This window comes from Cucurbita maxima, unplaced genomic scaffold (assembly GCF_002738345.1).
Source record: "Cucurbita maxima cultivar Rimu unplaced genomic scaffold, Cmax_1.0 Cma_Scf00021, whole genome shotgun sequence".
Taxonomy (NCBI): domain Eukaryota; kingdom Viridiplantae; phylum Streptophyta; class Magnoliopsida; order Cucurbitales; family Cucurbitaceae; genus Cucurbita; species Cucurbita maxima.
Genome location: NW_019272037.1, coordinates 3571858 through 3594202, shown reverse-complemented (window position 1 = coordinate 3594202; position 22345 = coordinate 3571858). Strand labels below are relative to the sequence as shown.

Genomic DNA, 22345 nt, shown 5'->3' with positions numbered 1-22345 from the left:
TGGTAGGTTATTTTAATTTATTTATTCTGCAGCATTCAGCTCAAACTGTAGCTTTGAAATTTATTAAAAGAATAACGGAAAGTGGGGTTTTTATTTAATTTTTTTATTTGCGTAAATATACGAGTCAATTATCATCAACGGACCAGATTTTAAGATATGGGGCAAAGGAATATCGTTTCTATATTTTTTAATATGTTAAAAAATAAATAAATTGTTGATATAAACCCATTTATTTTCAGTAATATAAAATAATAAAAAAGGAATCTTTATCGAATTAAAGTTGTTCAAATTTAAATATTCCACGCAAATTAAATAACATAATTATAAACGTTGAAATACTTATAAAATGGTTGAACATTAGTATTTATAATTCAAATAAATGTTTGGTTGGTTGAATCTATCAAAGTAGTTTTAGAGTCTAGAGTCATCTCATCTAGATGCTCGTTAGCTTAAACTTTAAACTTTCAAGATATATATTTTTTTTTAAATAAAAGAGAAAAAAAAAAACCTGTAGTAAATTTAATTTTCCGTTTTTATATTGTATTCGTTTACGTGTGCCATATTCAAAATTATTGAGAGAGGTTGATCATGAATTTATAAGTAATGAATATATTTCTATTGGTACAAATTTTTTTTTGAAAAATCAAAAGTAAATATACGGATTATAAATAAGTAAATCACTGTTAAGATTTGTAATTCCTAACATGATTATAAAATTTTACCGTCTAAAATATCAACTTTTTAATTAATTAATTTAAAATAATTAGTGTGCAAATTTGTTAATTATGTCTAAAAAATTAGTAGAAAATCAAGAATAAAATTTAATTATCGGTATAAGTTTTTAAGTTGGGTTGTGATACGAAAGACAACGTGTGTAAATATTAAAGGGAGATAGTGCAAAAACCATGCATTTTTATCGCTTTAATTAATTAATTATTATTATTATTATTTTGGTTTAATTGTTCGATGTGAAAATCGTGGTGGATTTTCACGCCCCACTAAATACAGCACTGGACGGGGGGTGTGCTAGTGGGTTGATTGTGATTGCCACGTGTCGGTGAGGGAGTTAAAAAGTCAAGCAAGAAAAGGCTGCCACGTGGGAATTTTAATGAAGTGGGGAAAGTGCGTTGGGAGGTGGAGTCGTACGTTGACTCAGCTTGCAACTTGGCATTTTTGGTGTTTCCTATTACTTTCGACCCCACCACTTTCGGTATTTCAAAATTGGCCCTACGGTCGACATTATCAAATATTGTTACCAAAAATGACTTTAAAAAGCATATGATAAAATTAAAATCATTAAAGAAATAAATTATAAAATAAGTTCCAATCTCTTGTAAAATGTGAGGTATTATTAATAATGGAATCCAACCAGTTTGATTTGGAGAGAAAGGTCTTTCCTATTTGGCTTGCACTTCAACTCCAACATTTTGATTGCCTTCAAAGATTTATTTAATCATTGGATTAGGTACAATTTTTTTTTTTTTTTCTGTCTAACTCTGAATAATACATATTAGTACGATGTTTTTTTTATTTTCTAAAATGAATAACATCATACTACTGTGAATGTTCCTGACTCATATCATATTTTCAAAATAATATTGAAAATTTTCCTTAAAGGGTATTCCAAAGGTGTAATCTAGACCATAAAAACGGGACTCGACAAACCTGAAGAAAATCGTAAATTTATAATTAAATATGGAAATTGATATTTGAAGAATTGGAAAGTGACTGAAAGGCAAATGACGCAGGTTGGTTGGGACGTTATTAGGTTATATATTAGTTGCTGTTATTATTTAATAGGTTGAAGAAGTCAGATGAGATGGCTTAATTAATTAGGTCAGCTCTCCCTTTGTCATTGTCTTCATAAATGCAGCAAACTATCTAAACCAGTTGCGGCTGTGGCTCATGCAATTCAGTTCAATTAAAGAAACAATTAAGGTCAAATTACTTGTGATTACGCCTTAAAATACTTATTAATTAAGGATATAAAATGGTTGAATCAGGAATACTACACAAATAATTGGCTCTTTCTCTCATCTAAAGGCCATTAAATAGGTTGCTTAGAACTAATCGTCTCCCACACCCTTCCAAAAACTATCAAAATTTTAGGATGGGTTGATATTAACCTAATTTAGTACTTCAAATCCTTGTACGCTCATATTTATCGTACCAAAGAATGGATGCGAGTTGAGTTCAAGTTCAATTCTTTTTTGAGCCCTCGGGAAGGGTTTTTATTTATATATGTAATTATAAAAAAAAACAAAAAAAAAAAACACAAAAAGGACCAAACCAAAAAGAAAAAAAAGAAGAAGCATGAAATGCATCGAAGAAAGATGCTGACATTTCCACATGAAAAAAGTTGTGTCGATGGAGCAAGTTGTAAAATGATGCAGATGAATTGTCTTAGTCCGAATATATCGTAATTGAACGGTCGATTATAGATCTCGATTCTTCTTGGGCACCCTTGATCTTAGGTGACGATCCCATGGTGATGTCAAGATATCGTGTCGTCCAACTTCATGACACCCCATCAAATTCTAATTTCCATTTAGTTTTTATATTCTAAAATATTAATTTAGGGTTTATTTTACATACGTATCATTTTTATTTTATTTTATTATAGTTTTTTTCTTATCTTCAAAATTCAATCTTGTTTATATTTTAAAGTTTTGAGTTAAATTTTTAATCCGTATATTTCAAAAATTTATACTTATATTCAACCAAAAAATATTTATTTTTCCAACATTATATTTTATGGAAATAATAATTAAAGCACAAATTTTATTTCTACCAAAAAAAAACTTAGAAAAATTGTATTGTGACGTCAATCTAATTCATTCAAAATTGGCATGCAATGTGCATGGATGAATTGGGCCGCTAAGACTTCACTCGGCCCATACTATAATGGGCTCAATGCTATAATATCATCCGGTTGGGTTGGGTTGGGTTGGACAGATATTTCGTATGTATAATTTTGTTATTATTTTTTTTCGGCCCATTTGTATAATTTTTTAGAACTACCCATTAAGATAATTAATTAATTATATATATAACTAGACAGAACATACAATTAATCGGCCTTTATAGCTTCCAATCAACGGAGATCGTTGGATTAAATCTGTTGAGGAGTGGACGGTTGGATTAGAAAGACTAGAACAGTAAAAATAGGGCACAGAGTTGCTAAGCGAAACCCATTTGATATAAAATAGCTGGTCGAAATTGTTACTATAAATCCCTCGCGTGCGCTTTCGGATTTGGATCGTGTGTTTTTGTTTCCCAATCCCCTTCCCAGTTCCCAGGCTATGTGCTTGCTATGGCCAAGCCTCGCAAGCCCAAGAACACCGACGACTCGAAGCCACCTGACAACTCCGGAGCTGTAGTTCGTCACCAGAAGCTTTGTCTTTCCATCGACATTGACAAGCGTCGCGTTTATGGGTTCGTCTTAGCTCTACCTCCGTCAATTGTCATCGCTACTCCTTCCTTCCATCTTCCCATTTGCGTTCTTTCTTTGTGGAATCGTGGTTTTGTTTAACTTTTACTTGTATATTATGCTTCACAATTTTTTTTCCTTTGCGTGTGAGGTTGTAATTGGCTTTTTTCTTTGCTTAATCTTGGCCATCGATACTCACCATTCCTGTTGCTGGACTTAGGTTCACCGAGTTGGAAATCGCGGTTCCTGATATTGGCATAGTTGGGTTGCACGCGGAGAATCTTGGGATTGTGAGTGTTTCAGTGGATGGCGACCCTACTGAATTCGAGTATTATCCGCGGACTCAACATGTGGAAAGTGAGAAGAGTTATAAAGCAGTGTCGTCGCCTAGCTCTGCTGCAGATGCTGCGGGGTCAATTTATTTATCTTCAATCGAGAAAGAACTGGTTCCTAATTTGTTGATAAACTGCTGCAAGGCTTTCAAGAATGGAAGTGAGAAGCAAGACCAGCCATTTCTGGAGAATGGAGTGCAACCAGCAGTCGAAGACAAGCAGGTTGTAGCTGTTAGTTATTGTTATGATGTCAGTCTTTTTTATAATGGAGAATATTCACGTGGATGCTAAATGTGGTTCCCCAGTTTGGTCTTCAATCCATTTATTTGTTACTCCATGTATTATGACATGCAAAAATTATTGTTATGAAGTGTATTATACATGATACTCTGCTCTCCTCTCTTTGTGGTCTGGTCGCTAAATTTATTAGTCATTCAGTTCCTATCGCTTGCTAAATGCCTGGTAAGTATATTGAAGCATACATATGTAATGAGAAGAACTAATCATCCGTTTAGTAGGTGATAGATTTGTAAATGAAGAAGTTATCTTTGATTTGTAAATGAAGAAGTTATCTTTGTTTAATCATCCATTTTTCCTACGAGTAGAAAAAACCCAGTATAATTCTTGCTTAGTTCAAACTACGGAGATTGGGACATTGAGGTTAAGGTAAAGAAAATTGTACGTGAATAAGTAGATTAGTTTCAAGTTGTGAACAAGTCGTTCTTTTCACACGAGGGCCGTGTGCATATCACTAACCAAGATAGGCAGTTATAATTAACGTAAGTCTACATACTTTTATGAGAACCAAGGAAAAAGGTTATCTTAATGATGCTTATGAAGGTACTGGAGCTCTATTATAAGTCTTGTTTATGGAATCTTACATGTTGTTTGTGTTTTTTTGTTCAGGTTATTTATTTCTTTTGTGGCTTCTCATAAAGGTTCATATTTGACGCAGAATATAAGGCTGGTTCGTATTGATTACTGGGTAGAGAAATCAGACGTAGGTATTCACTTCAATGATCATATTGCTCACACGGACAACCAAATAAGGCGTGCAAGGTGCTGGTTCCCTTGTATGGATGATGGCCTACAACGATGCAAGTAAGGATACCATTATCTAAATGTGTTATCTTGTGACAATTGTAGCTTTTCACAATCCATTTATGATCCTATGCTATCCCATGTTCAGGTATGACCTTGAGTTTACTGTCTCTCAAAATCTTGTGGCTGTCAGTAATGGAATTCTGTTGTACCAGGTGAGAGATACTCTGAAATGAGATGCTTATTTATCATTTCTGTGATAGAAATTAATTTTGTTGAGTAATGTGTACCATATTTTATTTTCTTCTTGTATATTTCAAGGTAGCTGGACAACTATTGAACGTTCATCAATAAAAATAATTGACTTCTGCTTCATTCTGTTCTTTGTCTAGTGCATTATAACCAATCATTCATCCCACACCAATAAAATTTCATTACTAGAACTCTTGAGTTTATCTATGTATTTACTGAAAATCAATAGCTTAAATTTAGGTTTTGACTTTTTGTAATGTGACAAAGAGTCATTTGGATTCTGAAAATCAAATTCAACTGAGGATTCTATTTATCAGTCCCAACCAAGTGCAGTGGAGGTCTTTCATTGGGCCTTATAGCGGGTAATATACAAAATCCAACATTGCTGACTGAACAAGTTACTACCTACCTCAAACAACAGTAATTAGTGGGAGAAAATTAGTAAGGATAAGAAAGTTGGGAAACAACGAAGGAACTACCAACTTGTGGAAGAGTGCAACTTTATGGCATATATTCCCCTTCCCTTCAAAAAAGCTTGCCTTGATTTGTAAGCTACCAATTGAAGTTCACTTGGAGGATAATATTTTTGGAGATTGGACATATTAAAAACGGGATAGCTATCCAAGCCTGCTGGCAGCTCAACTCATTAAGAGTTGGGCCAAAATTTCTGGACTATCTAATAAGGCACGGTCCTTTTCATTGAAGTTTATCGTATTGATCTTCTGTAGCTATTCTCTCATTCCCTAGATAAAGAACAGTGAAGTTACGAAATCTCGAATTGCTTACACCATCTAAGTTTGTTGGTTTCAGTAATCTTTAACCTTATTAATACCTGATTTTAAATGTGCATTTACTCCTTGCTGAATTTTAACAGAATCAGTAGCCCAGTAGTCAGTATATTTATGAAAACTTGGAACAATTAGTAGTTTGATGAGATTCAATGGAATGGAGAACTTTGTATCATAAATGATCTCGAGTGTTGATCTCTTTGTTGATTTTCTCTTCATGGAGTTACATGCAAATTTGGCTTGAAGGAGAGCAGCATCCCCTCGAAGGATGATTGATGGAAATCCTTCGTAGAGGCCTCTTTGGAAGAGAGGGTGGGTTGGGCTGATAGACTTTATTGATGCGTTCCAGCGTAGGATTTTTAGTGTGTGTTTGAATTAAAGACCTTCTTGTAACAGCCCAAGCCTACCGTTAGCATATATTGTCCTATTTGGACATTCCCTTTTAGACTTTCTCTCAAGATTTTTAAAACGTGTCTGCTAGGGAGAGGTTCCCACACCCTTATAAAGAATGCTTCATTCTCCTCTCCAACCGATGTGGGCTCTCACAATCCACCCTCCTTAAGGGCCCAACGTCCTCGCTGGCACTCGTTCCCCTCTCTAATCGGTGTCGTTCCTCTTTCCAACCGATGTGGGATCTTACAATCCACCCCCCTTTGGTACTCAATGTCCTCGCTGACACACCGCTCAGTGTCCACCCCCTTCGGGGCCCAGCGTTCTCGCTGGCATAACGCCCGGTGTCCACCCCCTTCGGGGCCCATCGTTCTCACTAGCACATCACCCGATGTTTGGCTCTGATATCATTTGTAATAGCCCAAGCCTACCGCTAACAAATATTGTCCTCTTTAGGCTTTCCCTTTCGAGCTTCCCTTCAAGGTTTTAAGATGCGTTTGCTAGGAAGAGATTTCCACACCCTTATAAAAAATGTTTCGTTCTCCTCTCCAATCAATGTGGGATCTCACAATCCACCCCCTTTTGGAGCCTAGTGTCCTCGCTAGCACTCGTTCCCCTCTTTAATCGATGTCACTTCCCTCTCCAATCGATGTGGGATCTCACACTTCCAGATTGACCTCTTTATTGAGTGCCACTGTACCACCAACACAATTGGGACTCGATCCTGGTAGGTGCCTATTTGCGGGGATAGCTCAGTTGGGAGAGTATCAGATTGAAGATCTGAAGGTCGCGTGTTCAATCCACGCTCACCGCACTCATCTCTGGGATCGAAACTACCCTTTCTCCATGTTGTGAACTGAAGGCTGAGTTAAATGATCCACCTGGAGCAATATTCTATTTGAACGCAGTTAATTTTATGAATTTTTGAAGTTTTCCTTAATATAATTATCTTATATGCTGCTTCAGAACTTATTTCCTTCCCATATTATACGAGAATATAATTAGTTATGATATTATTTGTCCTGTCTGGGTCAAGGCAAAACCATGTTATGCCACCTTATTTTATTAATGAAAGACTGTAAGTGAACACTGAACTATGAATTTTGAATTTATATTAATATATCCACACTTTATGGGAGGATCCCATTTATGTAGAAGTTTATCTAACAACCACAAAAGAATTGAAACTATGTTCCATGCTTTCAAATGGTCTGGGGACTACACAACTTTTGTATGTTAAAATATTATTTTCTATTCAGATGATTGTCCCAAATTACTCTTCCAAAATCTCCTATACGTCATTTCCCAAACTCCCTTTACTTATAACTACTTCACCCCTATTAAATACCATTATGCCACTACTAAGATGGGTCCAAGATGTTTGTTTAGGGTTTTTGTTTCAGAATTGGGGAGGGGTAGGATAGACACATGTCCTGTGCTTCCTTATGTGGCTTGCATTTATCCATCTGAACTGATGGAAAATGTATAATTAGTTGTTAAATTATCAAATGTTCTTCATCTACCAACCTTGACAGGATTTTCAGAGGGGTTAAAAGGCAGGGAGGTTTGGTTTTTTGGGTCTTTGTGTGTGAAGTTTTTTTTTTTTTTTTTTTAATTATCCTTTGTCTTATCTTGCTTAACTAGAGCCCCTTCTTAAATAGTTGGGTTCCCCTTGGAGTGTTTCTTTTCTGTATCAGCGTGTATTCTTTCATTTTATCTCAACGAAATCTTGGCCTTTAATTAAAAGGAAAAAAATCTCATTGTGACTAATCTCGATATTTGAGGAGATATTGTGCACGGCTTGATTATTAGAAATGTATCCAGAGAAGTAGTCTATGTAATTAACATTAAGATAGGCTGCATGCATATTTGTTTTGTGTTGGGGTAGGTAATCAAACTATTGATTTTGGGATGGTAACATGTGACTTATTCACTACGCTATGCTCGGATTGGGCATGCACATCAGTTTATTTTATCCTGTGAATCCGTCAATGTAACTAACATTTAGACGAGCTGCACTCGTGCATGTGGATTTATTGGCCTGTATAGCCATGGGAGATCTGGTTTTTTATTTTCTTCCTCTCGATTGCTTTTTGCTTATCTTAAGAGACTTATCAGTATGGCGATCATCCCCTGTAATAGAAATCTTGAAGTTCAAAGCTTGGTTAGATGTACAATATTACTTCTTGCTGCAAGATGTCCTCTAATCTGGCTGTGCAATCTTGTTTCTTATTTGCATTCATAATCTGAGCGCAGCTGATTTTTAAATGTATATAAATCATGTTGCACTCTACATATCAAATTGGCATCAAGCATTTTGGATGTTTTGACTTGTCATGTATCACCATTCCTTTCAGGTCTTGAGCAAGGACAATCCTCCCTGCAAAACTTATGTTTATCGTGTAGACATCCCCGTCAATGCACATTGGATATCACTTGCCGTTGGACCATTTGAAATCCTTGCTGATCACCAAAATGGATTTATATCACACATGTGCTCGCCAGTTAATTCTTTAAAGCTCAAGCATACTGTGGAGTTTTTTCATAGTGCATTCAGGTTTGTTTTTCAATTTTTTGAATGCTGCGGTTATGATTACAAAGCACAAATTCTATGTTTGTACATTATTTCTTACTTTGGAATTTACTTCCCGTAGCTGCTATAAGGATTACCTCTCCGTGGACTTCCCATTTGGGTCATACAAACAAATCTTCATAGAGCCAGAGATTGCAGTATCATCAGCATGTTTGGGAGTTTCCATGTGTATATTTAGTTCTCATTTTTTGTTTGACGAGAAAATCATTGATCAGGTTTGTTTATTCATAGGGCCTGTATAGCATGGTTTCAACAATTCATTTGTTTTGAAGTTTATATCTGTTGTAGATAAACCTTCAGTTTTGTATATTTATATGTATATATGCTAGAATTATGTAATTTTCATTGTGTATTGATGTGGGAAATGCATGGGTATGGTGCCCCATACTTGCAAATATCCATAATCTATGAAGTACCAAAGCAACCACCACGGGTTAATCTAGTGATTATTAGGGGCAGGGAAAGAGTGAAAGGACTTAGATGAGTTCAAACTATGGTGGCTACCTAACTTGGATGTTAAAATTCTATGAATTTCTTTGACAGCCAAATATTAGAAGGTTAGGTGACTATCTTAAGAGATTAGTTGAGATGCATACAAGTTGGTCCAAACAATCTCTGACATTAAGAAAGGGGAAGTGAAGAACTAATCTCTATCTCTTTCTCTCATTTTGCCTGGTTTGAGTCTGTCTAAGTAACTACCAAATTTGTTGGAAGGTGTCTGGCTCCACAGTGAGTGCGTTAATAGTATGGATTTTCTTTATAGTATTCACTCACACACAGATATATATTGAGTGAAATGACAAAAATGACTTGAATGTTTAAAACTCGTATGCTTATTGTGTTTTGATCAATGTTCTTTTCACAGACCATAGACACGAGGATTAAACTTTCTTATGCTCTTGCTAGGCAGTGGTTTGGTATTTATATTACGCCTGAAGCCCCAAATGACGGTAAATGGTTATTTTATGTTGTCTGTTTCACTTCCATCTTCATTAATCCTTTTTTGATCAGACGTGTGATTCTTGTTGCTAGAGTGGTTGTTGGATGGTCTTGCTGGTTTTTTGACTGATTTATTCATCAAGAAGAACTTAGGAAATAATGAGGCACGCTACCAGCGATACAAGGTTTGCTTCACCATGTTCTTGGTTGCTTGCACTTATTGTGTATGAAGTTTTTTCATCTTTCCTTTCCTTCTTTCTACTTGAGGGCTTGGAGTCACTTTTCTCTCTGTTGGTCATTCAAAGAAGTTTTTTTACTATTTCTGGTGTCACCAAGAATAAAATGAGGGATATTTGCACTTTTTATCTCTGTACCCTGCCTATTTAGCAATTAGAACCATGTCCTTGGTCTCCATTTAATGTGTTAATCCTATCACTGATGTAATTGCAATTAGTCCTCTGGTTAAATCCTACCAACGAGTTTCTTATTTTTAAAAAATATTTCATATTTCATATATTAGTTAACATTGAAAAAACGTCTGTTATGATGTTATGCAGGCAAATTGTGCTGTTTGTAGAGCAGATGATAGTGGTATAACCACCTTGAGTTCCTCTTCTGCTTGTAAAGATTTGTATGGGACCCAACGCATTGGTATATATGGAAAAATAAGATCATGGAAGTCTGTAAGTTCACTTTGTTTATTTAGGCTTTTACTTCTCATTAAACTTTCTAATGATTTCTTTTTATTTTAAAAAAAGGTGGCAATCCTTCAAATGTTGGAGAAGCAGATGGGGCCGGAGTCTTTCCGCAAGGTAATGGTTCTGGTTCATGAAAATTATGAGGATATTAAGTACAAGGATGTAAAGGTGATTATAGGTTGTGCCATTGGTTGCATTTTAACTTCTCTCGGCTGGATAGAATAGAAGTCTTTTCTTTTCTATTTTTTACTTAACATTTGTTGGTATGGTCTACCCCATTAATACACAGGGAGGTTCTTACATGCCCCAATATCAGAAAACTAAAATATTATTTTCCCTTGGGGGTTTTAACTCAGGGCCTTCGGTTAAAAGCCAGCCCCTAGCTTTTACCAATCCAAGTGCCACTTGGTACATTTTAATGGTTTCTTCCCCACTATCTGACCATTTAACTTTCTCCAGTCACGTTGAACTCTGTTCTTACTTCTTGTTGGGTTGTAGTGCATACTGATGTTATGTGGCTTAATTTTCTCAATTAGTTTTCCTTGTATGTTTGAGCACACATTGTGTTGGAAAGACCTATCTATAGAAGAGAAGTTTCTTACTTGATCGTTATGTTGATTTCTGTTCTATTCTGTCGTGCCAGATTCTGCAAAATATTGTTTCTCGTGCTAAGGATACAACCTCTACATCACAATCACTTAGCACAAAAGAGGTATTTTCTTTTTTCTATGACAATTTTTTATGAGGGCCTTTTGTTCTGCATCATCCATTTAGCTATTTGTTCAATGCAGTGAATGTGTTAGAATACTGATTTTTTTTTTTTTATATTTTTTTTAATTGTTTCAAGAAACTGTTGTCTGGTAATAAGAACAAGCGAATAATATTTGACATTAATCGATATTTTGATTTTAGGATAATGTGTTTTACATTTGTTGTCAGTTGAAAACTCGTTAAGGGAAAATGGTTACGGAATATATAATGAGAGGAGTGGTTAACTCAAACTCCCTCTTGGGGATAGGAGGTCAAAGGAGATTAATAAGTTGTTGTCAAAATGGCTTCGGAGGCTCCTGAATGGATTAGGAGAATTATGGGCAAAGTTAATTCAAATATAGATATATATGCAATTGAAAATGTTTCCCCAAGGATATTGCACGAAATACATATTTATTGATTGGATTTCATCAAGATAACGGAGGCACCACTTAGCTATTTGTGTCAAAGAATTCTCAGCGTAGTGATTAATAAGGGAATGATTGCTTAAATATTTTTGGGGTCTAGTGCATTCACTAGATTGTTAATGATGAGAAGAAACTTGCTGAATAATGAAATTGAAGAGATCTGTCTAACTCTAACTGGAGTTCTTAGTCTTTGTGTTAAGGAATAGACAGAACTCTGATTATCATAGGAATGTTGCTGGCTATCTGGGAATGAAGAGTTCTCTAAAAGTGAGGTCATTATCTGGTCTTTGGTCCTTGAGGGAGCTGTGGGAGGGAAGGGGATTGACGCATCCAAAAGAATTCAGAAAATTTGGGGTACAATGGTGTTGCAGGCTACCTGGTACTTTTTATGCCTGAAATGGGAATGCAGGAGTGTTTGTTTTGCTTTTGCAAATATGGTTAAGATGTTGGTATGGTGTTCAGGCAATTTCCCTTCTCATTCTATGGTAAAAACTTTGGTTGAACTTATGTTGGTGTCCGAAAACCCAAAAGTTGAATAAAGGTTGTTATCTTAATATAGACTTGAGAAAATGGTGAATTGATTACGACTGAGAAACTTTATAAAAGATTGTCTATAGTTGCCCTACAACCACCAATTGGCTCAGAATTGCTGGCTATTCCTTTTTCAGAATTTCAATCTCTCTTTGAAGGATAATCATGCTAAGTATGGGATACATCAACTTCGATGTGGTATCATATCCAAAAGCAAGGCGAAGTTGATATGGGTGAACATGGTGAAAGCAATCATATGAGAAATATGGTGGGAAAGAAACCAGAAGATATTTGAAGACAAATGTTTGAAGTGGTGGAGAGATTAGATGTGGCTAACTTAAGCTGCCTCTTGGAGTTTGCTATCTGCTTTTATCTGCTGGATTTTATGAACGCTTGGTGTGTGTGTGTGTGAACAATTGGGATGTTTTGATGAGCTACTAATAGGAGTCCTTTGAAATACTTTTAATATTAATGATTCTGAAAAAAACAAACAAGCAAGAAATCGGTCTAAAATTATATTATTATTAATTTTAAATAATTTAATAAAAATTAGAAAAAATGGGTTCATGGACATGCTGAATGACTCGTCGTCCAACGTCAACATTTTCTATCTTTTTGAGATGCAGTTTCGTCATTTGGCCAATAAGATTGGAAACCTTGAGCGGCCATTTCTTAAAGAGTTCATTCCTCGGTGGGTTGAATCATGTGGTTGTCCACTGCTGAGGTAACCAATATACCATTATCTATGCTCTTATGTGTCTGCTTATTTTTCTTACCCTGGTTTGTACATGATATCAGGATGGGATTTTCCTACAACAAGCGGAAAAATATGGTTGAAATGGCAGTGTCACGGGAATGCACAGTAACACCAGCCACAATTTTAGAGAATCGGGACAGTGATACTGGATGGCCTGGCATGATGAGTATCAGGATTTATGAACTTGATGGCGTGTTTGATCATCCAGTTCTCCCAATGACGGGAGAGCCGTGGCAGCTACTAGAAATACAATGCCACTCCAAACTTGCTGCTAGACGCCTCCAGAAAACTAAAAAGGGGTCAAAACCTGATGGTTCTGATGACAATGCTGATATACCTGCGCTCGACGTCCGCTCTAGGTTTATAATTCCCTCATCATTAGATTTTATCACTGATAAGACAATCTGCGTATCATTTGCTTGAATGCACTAAATTGTTTCTCTTGACAGTGTGGAATCTCCTTTGTTATGGTTGCGAGCAGACCCCGAGATGGAATACCTTGCTGAAATTCAGTTTCATCAGCCTGTTCAGATGTGGGTAAGTGAATTTTATTCGTCACAATATTTTCATTTGCAGGCTACATGTTTGCCTGTATTTCATTTTGGGTCTTTTGAGTTGGTTTTGCAGGGTTTTGTATGAACGAGCACTAGGAATTTCATTGTCAGCAAATGCCTTGTATTTATCTTCTCATCTTTAATTGGCTATAAACCTGAAAAAGGAGAAGCTAAAACTAACATTTCAAAAGTGGGCTTTGATACAGGGGGAGAAGGGAGAATTGGTTAGGGAGGAGAAGCTAAAAGCCTAAATTAACGATACAATACTTACAAGAAAACTGAGCTTTGTTGTAGGGAGAGAGGGAGGTGTCAAAAATGATATTGTCAGGGAGAGAGGGAGAAAGGCCTAGGTAGGAGGGGAAATCTGAGAGATAAATAATTTTTTAAAGAATACTTAGTTATAAACTTAGTGGGCTGTCTCACGAGGAATGAAATATTGTGATTCAACATCCCTTCTGAACGTTGATTTAATTCAACTTGATTTTCAAAATTGTAGAAGTAGTTCTTAGAAGTACAAAGTTGCCTTGGTAAAAATATTTACAATTTGCACACTCGTTTGTATGCATGTGTGTTGATTATATATGTACGAGACCAATTTTATCCGCTTAAGCTTTTTTGAGTTTAAAAGTGATTTAACTTGTTATCAGAGTAGTTCATGTGTGAGTGATTAGGGTTTTCCTTCAATTTTTTTTCTTTGGTGGACGATCTATTTCCACATGGATCGGTCTTGTCATGATGTATTGGACCTTTACCAATGCTTATTGATGTGTAATTCACATTGAGAATTATACAAAGGCAACAAGTTATATAGAGTAAGTGTTGTTCCTTCGATGACTAACATTCAATTAGGTATTAAAAATAAGGGAAAAAATCAATGCTGCACTAATGAAAAAATAATTATCTTCTTCGAGTATTTTCCCTAAATTCGATATCCTTCCATGCCCTTCTAGACAACTCACCCGATCAGAACCCACATGATCAGAACTCATTGTATAAGCATCTCGTGAAACTGTTTCCTTGTATGATATCTGACTGTTAATTTTTCATGTATCTTACTAAATTTTGATGTAAAAAAAGTCACCTGATCAGAAATGGCTTTCCTACAAAAACATTAGCCTTTGATAGACTCCTAAAGCTATTTATTTTATTTTATTTTATTTTTCTGATGAAAAACCTTCTCGCACATATGATATGATGAAATTATACAAAAGAGGGGGAAAAACTATCCCAAGACGAATAAGAGTTAGCATGAGAACAGCGACTACTGCATCTAGCCTCTCCCATATTTTCTGCTGACAACATTATGCTAAGAGTTCCCCTTTCTTAATAGAAGAGTCCCAGCTATTCAGCATGCCACTTTTGTCTTTTTATTGTTTATATGTATTTTTGTAAAATATTTATTCCAGTTTGTCTTTCATTATCAGATTAATCAATTAGAGAAAGACAAGGATGTCATTGCCCAAGCACAAGCAGTCGCGACATTAGAGATGTTGCCTCAACCATCTTTTTCTGTTGTTAATGCTCTTAATAATTTCCTCAGAGACCCCAAGGTTATAAATCTTTTTTGAGATACAGTAATTTATTATCTTAAACTTACAATGGATTGTGAGTAGCTGAACTTTGGTTTGAAGGCCTTCTGGAGAGTAAGAATTGAAGCAGCATTGGCAATGGCCAAAACGGCCTCAGAGGTATAATTGCAATTATTTTATTTCAGACTCTGAACACCTAACGGGAACCTAATTTCTTTATCTAAAATGGTCTTACAACAATTTTTAAAGTTATTTATTGGCTATGCAATGTTGGAAGGTTAAATGGTAGTTCCTCATTTTTCCAACCCAGTTGAACATAAACATTCAGGATCTTTAAATTTGTCACTTAACCTGACGCAGATTCCTCATTCTTTTGGTTGAATTTGTCTTCTGTAGGATACTGATTGGGCTGGTTTGCTTAATTTGATTAAATTTTTTAAAAGTCAGAGATTCGATGCAGATACTGGACTCCCCAAGTAAGATCTAAAAAAATTTCTGTTTCAGTGAGTTTACTCTTGGTTCGCCTATTATGACTCTTGCTTGTTCTGATATTCTTAACAGGCCAAATGAATTTCGTGATTTTCCCGAGTATTTTGTTCTTGAGGTAATGCAATGAGGTAGGATTTGTAATGAGTTGTGGAACGGCCTATTTGGTTTCCACAGTTTTGAAATGTTTCTGGTATAAATCATATGAAGCCATAAAATTGTCCCAATTTGTTATATACCCTTTCTGGAGATCTCATGTGGGCATCAGTTATTCAGATAATACTCATGCAAAACAACCTGACACCGATACTATAAAAACCATTAAAATGAGGATACACAAGGCAAATTAAATCAGATACTCCCGAGTCCATTTAATCTTAAAAGCTTTGTTCTTATCTTCCTTCCAGGCCGTTTAAAAGATGACATCGTTGAGTATTTTCTTCAGTCTGCTGTCCCTACAACCTTATTCTCTTCTATATAGTGTTTGAATTGACTTTTATGCAGATCTACATACAAACAATGCATAAATTAAGGAGTGGCTTATTTTATGAGCATTTTCAGAATATGCCTCCAATGGTTCAAATGAACTTCTTCGTTTGTCTGTGGTGTGGTCATTGACGATTTCAGAATATTTTGTATACTGTTTTGTACCCTTAATGACATTACAAGACAGCCCCCCTTGATATAATCACTGCATACTTAGAAATGAAAATTGTCTGTTAAATGTTACTTGTGATTACCATGGTGCATCTTTGTATTGAATGAATCCTCCTTCAATCTTGTCTAGATATTGCAAATCAAGGGTTGTTGGGTGATCACTGAATCGGAACTTTTAACAATTGCTGTACACCTGTATTTTTTGTTTACTTTATTTGGTTGTCACTCTAATGCCAAGTTGCTGTATTTCTCCTTGTGTGCACATGTGTGGCTCTCTTCTCTGGGGGTTTTCATAGGCCATTCCTCATGCTGTTGCTATGGTCAGGGCTACCGACCAAAAAAGCCCTAGAGAAGCTGTTGAGTTTGTTTTGCAACTTTTGAAGGTAGTGTTCTTTCTGCTTGTGTTCATGAGCGGGACACCAAAAAAAATCTTGATTTTCACCCTGCTTGTTTGTTTAATGCTCTTTAAGGCTCCCTGTTTGTTTACAAGGGGTTGCATGGCAGTATTTAGGTTTGAACGTACTTGCATTTTCGTGTATATGGTGATGCTATTCTTTGAACTTGACAGTTGGCCAATAGTGCATATGAGAACGATAAACAGGCTTTCATTTTCTAACTATCCTGTTTTTGCCAAACTGTCTAGATTTGAGGTTCAACTGTTATCTATGTGCAATGTAAACCGTAGGCAATAGTTACTTTGGCAGCTGAAAATCTATTATGTATAGAACTAATTTTGGTCACTGTTATAGATTAGTTTCTGCACCCGCTTACATCGTTTTTGCATTATTTAGAAGTTGGCAACAGTTTCTTTGGCTTTCATTTTCCTTCTGATGATTTTAGTAGGTGGCGGGGGGAATATTCAAATGGCTTTGAGGAATTGAGGAAAAAAAACCACGCTGCATCACAAAATTCTCTAGTACTTCGAAATTTCAATAGTAGTGTAAAACTAAATTTCTTGAACTCTGTTCTTGGAGCAAAGCTTTTGGATAAAACTGAATAATACCTCTTGCAACCTAGGGATCCCCTATTTTAAAGGTTACAGACCTGCCTTTGTTTCTTAAGGGTAGCTACTACCGATATGTCTTTAACCTTGGTGAACGACATAAAACAGACTGAAAGAAAACAGAAAAATAGAGAACCACTGTTTTATGTTGTCCTCTGCTTGTAGTTGGGGTATTATAAAATTTGTAACTTTTTTTTTTTTATAATATTATGTTATTTCTGTGCTCCTTTATTCTTTTAAAATTTTGTTCTCGTGATTCATTCTCTAAATACCGATTCCTTCGCTTCTTTTGGTAGTACAACGACAACAACGGGAATCCTTACTCTGATGTTTTCTGGTTGGCTGCACTAGTCCAGTCAGTTGGTGAACTTGAATTTGGGCAACAGGTTGGAATATACTCTTCTCTGCTTGTATCATTTAGTAGTTTCTTGCTATGATAAGTTGTAAAACTTAATTTCTGATATCCTAATTTGTTATTGTTTATATTTATTCTTGGGTTGTTTCATGTGACTGCACCCCTCGCTATATTGTAAATATTTTGCCCACTTCATCAATCTAATGGATGGTTTCCATCATAGTTCCATTTGATAGCAATTTTCTTTCTGTTTTAGAAAATGAAGTTTGTTTCCTAAATTCTTATCTTCTTCAACCTCCCACCAGAAGTAGTTTTACAATTTCTCAATTTAAGAGGGAATCTCTCATCTTCTTCAGCCACTATAACAACCTTGCCAACACACACGGACACCACCATTTCTAGGCAATCTTCTCTCTTTAAACTGCAAAAATGGCTACACTTCCAAAACTCGATTCATTACACATTTGTTCTTCAATACCCATTCGAACCCTCTTCTTCCTTTATGTAGTGGGATTTACTGTACATTTGTGTTGTCTTTTACCAGTGTTTCCAATGAGGCCTCTATTAACCTATTGAAGTCATTTTACCTCCGCTTTTATTGGCAGTGCTTCCTTCTCTACCTACACCTAATTTCTTTTCTTTGTGTTGATAAATTTCAGAGCATTCTCTTTTTAGCATCGCTACTTAAAAGGATTGATAGACTTTTGCAGTTTGACAGGTTGGTTAATCTACTAATATTTGACTATGGATTATGTTTATGCAAAAACTAGATCTTATGCATCTCTAAATGTTATGTGACAGGCTGATGCCTAGCTATAATGGGATCTTGACTATTAGCTGCATCCGAACCTTGACCCAGATTGCACTGAAACTATCTGGACTTCTCTCTCTTGTAAGTTTTTTCTTGTCTTCTTCTTATTAGTTAAAAAGTGCACTTTGTAATGATATTCTACTCCTCAGGAATGATAATATTATATTTTAATTTTTCGACAGGATCGTATCATTGAATTGATAAGACCTTTTCGAAATTTTAATTCCACGTGGCAAGTTCGAATTGAGGCTACCCGAGCACTTCTCGATCTTGAGTACCATTGCAACGGAATTGATGCAGTATTGTTATTGTTTATTAAATATTTAGAAGAAGAGAAATCCTTGCGAGGTTTGATTCTATCATTTATCCTCTTCTCCCCTCATATAACTATTCAAGTTAGCGTTAGTCTTCTATGCTTTTGATCTCTTGTTTTGTTTAATCTTTCGTTCCTTCACATGGCTATTCCATTTCTTTGTTCCTTATAATAGGTTTTCTCCAAGTTTAAGATAAACGTTCTCATATTTTGCAGGGCAAGTGAAGCTGGGGGTCCATGTTATGCGTTTATGTCAGATAATGAGAAGATCTGATTCAAATGATTCAGTCAATAATGACACTCTTGTTGCTTTGCTCCTCTTACTTGAAGGCCACATGGCGTTTAACAATGTTTGTCTACGTCACTACTTGTTCTGTATTTTACAAGTCCTTGCAGGAAGGTGGGTACCCTCTTTCTGGGTAATGCTTGTGCTGAATTGAGTAGAGATGGGAATACATAATTGTTATCAACATAATTAAATGGATGTTTTGCTGTTTTGTACTTGAATATTGTATTTCTTTGTTTTTTTTTTTGTTGCAACTAATCACTTTTCATGCAAATAGAAGACAAATGGGCTTAACGTGCTAAGTGGTAATGCTTATGATCGTTGATGGGTAAAGTAGATTTAACTTTTGCTTCTTCAATTCTGCTGCTCATATGTATCCAAGCTTTGCTTCACAGTAGATTTGAAGGGATAAGTGTCATCGTCTTCCACAATATTCTCTATTAGAGGGCACGTTACTGTTCTATTTGTTGTTTACATTTTCGTTCTATTTTTCTACCGTATTTTTTCGGCTCTGCTAATGTTTGTTATCTATTAGTTTGACCATAGTGTTCCTGCAATAAGAAGAAATGATCTATACTTAATTGAAGTTGTATTTAGTTTCTGTGTTGGTTTCGTATATGACCAGCATTATGGTGTTCTTAGAGAGTATAGCATGGTTTCGTATAATAGGCTTTTATCTATTAGTCTGACCTTAATGATGTTTACGGTTCTTTTATTTATTGATTTATTGTGGCCCTTTTATGATAAAGCATGGCCTCGTATAAGCTTTCTGTTTTACTTCATTTTCAGGCCCCCAACACTTTATGGAGTTCCCAGAGAGTATAAAACATTGCATATGGGTGACTCAGGAACTTGCAGTGAACAAAAGAGGGTTTTAACTTCTCTCATTCCTGAATTCAATCCACCAGAGCCATCATCAGTCTCTGCAGTAGCGCCTGTGCCATGTATTCCAGCAACCCTGTCATCAGAACCACTTCATATTCCCAAACCGAAGCCTGACAGCTTGGCAATTCCCGAGGTTTCCAAGGAAGGAGCAGCAGTTGTAGAGGTTCCCAAGCAAGCGACGGCAATAGCAGAAGCTCCCAGAGAAGCAGCCTCTGTTTCCAACAGTCATGAGAGGAAGTTGCCGGTTGTTAAGATCAAAGTCAGATCATCTGCGGCTACAAGTAGAGCAGATGCCGATAATCTAACCACTGAAAGATCTCATGCTGCACCTCGTGAAACAGATGTTGGTCCTAGTAGTTCTGTTTCCGTTGATGCCCCTCAAAGAAATATTGCAGAGGCTACAAGTATCAGCAACCATATTCTGGAGGAGGTTAACTCCTGTCATGATCATGGATCTCACATGACAGCCAGCATTGGCAGTGCAAAACCTGCGAGTTATGGTGACGATCTTGGGAAGGAGTTCCAGTGCACTGCTGATTCCAGTAGGGCTTTTGGACATTTTCAGCCAGAAGATCCTTCATCATCGAGCATCATACAAGATAACAACATTGATGCTGATGCACAGAAGTATGCAAGTCTTCAGACACTTTCTTTACCACAGCACGATCATGGCTTATTCTCTTTGCACTCTCGCCATGGAAAAAAGGAGAAGAAGAAAGACAAAGAAAAGAAACGTAAACGAGATAGTCATAAAGAACATCGCAATGATCCTGAATACATCGAGCGCAGACGACTGAAGAAAGAGAAGAAACAAAAAGAAAAAGAGATGGCAAAGCTATTGAATGAGGAGGTGAAGCCACTGCCAATTGCAATACCTCGTATAAAAGAACCACCAACCAAGTCAACACCCGTGCAGCTAGAAACAAACGAACCTAGTGGATCAAGATTAATCGTAGGAGTTAATAGTAAGCCCGAGGCATCAGAAGGTACTGCTTCTGCTGCTCCCAAACTTAGAATTAAATTCAAAAATCGGACGTTGAACAATTCATAATGGATGTATTCAGCTCTTCTTCGTACATTAGTTGAAATCCCTACCAATTGTTGTCTTTCAACGTTATCCTTCTTCCGAGGCAAGGCATATAATCTGAGCTCTGTGAAATAACACAATGAAATTCAATCAATTCGTGTTTCCCCCTTATCACTATTCTGCCCTACTATGAGTTATCACGAAGCAGTTCACAAGTGATCACTTCTTTCTTTTGCTTTATTATCTGCTTACCTAAATGATTGGCAGTGATTATGGTTGGAGTGGGTCGTCTACAGAGTGACATTAATCTGTCCATGTTTGTTTATTTTTTGGTTAGTTTCCATTGAAATGGAGATACATTAGCCTAGTCATAATTACACAATTCAATTACTTGGAATGCTGTTAAGTTATTACATGAATGTTGCATAGAAATGGTTCTCGAAGGAGGACGAAATGGAGCCTAGATTTGCTTGGCTCGCCTAAAGGAATGATCAACCTCTAAAAAGTGACTTTGTGTCATTAACAAGCGAATTGGGCCAGCTTTTGGCTATCAATGGCACCTTCAAAAAGAAGTTTCTTGCTGCAATATTCAAGTCTTTAACTGAATAAGGGAGTATTTAGGGTGAAGGATTGGATCTATGATTGATTTGAATAGTAGTTCAATGAAGCTAGGAATCAACTTCTATTTTAAGGAGATCCACAGCCAATGTTTGTGAGTAAAGAACAATGCCAAGATAGGCAACCATCTTGAAATGAAGGAATAAAGATTGGTTTATGGAATAAAAAGAGGGGAAAAGCAAAGAAGGTGCTAGAAGAGAACAGCAAAAAGAAAGTGAAGAGTTAGTCAAAACAAAGGACAAAAGAGAGGTGTTAGGCTTACAGAAATCTTCAGTAGACTGTTCAGTGTTACAATAAATGTTGATGCTTAGGCTCTCTTATCACACTGCCAAAGAAATAAATGTGCTAGGCTTACAGATTTTGTTGTTTGTTCCATTGGATATTGCAGCCAGTCAGCCACCAGATTCTCTCATCCCTACTTTTCTGCCACAGCGTGTCGACTGTTTACTGCTCATTCACTTGAGGGCCCAGCTGCTTCCTCACAGCCTTCTCTCTCCCCATTCAAAACCATTGAAAACTCCTCAAAACTCCTTCTTTTCTAAGTTCTAAATGATTTTCTGCAGGAAATGTTTCATCCCTTTTCTTAAAAATGTATTAGCATCCTAATCACTGCATTTGGCTTCCCTTGAAGTTACTATAATTACATAATTCTGTACGTTGTTGTGATAGTAATGAAGATTTGCAGCAGAAGAACGAAGATGGAGACTGAATTAACCATTTGTGTAAGGGTTTATATTAACGATTTGATACTAAAATGCTTGCTTCATCACTCATGGTTTTAAGTACAACATATACAAATCCTCTCATCTTCACTTCACGATTTAGAGAAACTTTTCATTTGTCTATCTCATACTTTTAAGATGCGTCTAATAGGGAAATATTTTTCCCTTAC

At 36.1% G+C, this 22345-nt stretch overlaps 1 protein-coding gene and 1 non-coding gene across 2 annotated transcripts; both read left to right on the top strand.

Moving 5' to 3' along the window:
* Positions 1-3313: 3313 nt before the first annotated feature.
* Positions 3314-21010, top strand: LOC111495155 (transcription initiation factor TFIID subunit 2). Its single transcript, XM_023145053.1, has 25 exons — positions 3314-3435; positions 3651-3984; positions 4718-4863; positions 4952-5018; positions 8591-8790; positions 8888-9041; positions 9692-9776; positions 9859-9950; positions 10323-10448; positions 10524-10577; positions 11107-11175; positions 12799-12896; positions 12971-13288; positions 13379-13466; positions 14908-15033; positions 15115-15171; positions 15409-15488; positions 15574-15616; positions 16452-16538; positions 17455-17544; positions 18173-18231; positions 18315-18405; positions 18507-18672; positions 18854-19037; positions 19713-21010. Exons 1-25 carry the CDS (start codon positions 3314-3316, stop codon positions 20857-20859), a joined length of 4083 nt encoding a protein of 1360 aa, XP_023000821.1. The 3' UTR covers positions 20860-21010.
* TRNAF-GAA lies at positions 6975-7047 on the top strand. Its single transcript has one exon. It is a non-coding gene; the product is annotated as a tRNA-Phe (tRNA).
* Positions 21011-22345: the final 1335 nt, after the last annotated feature.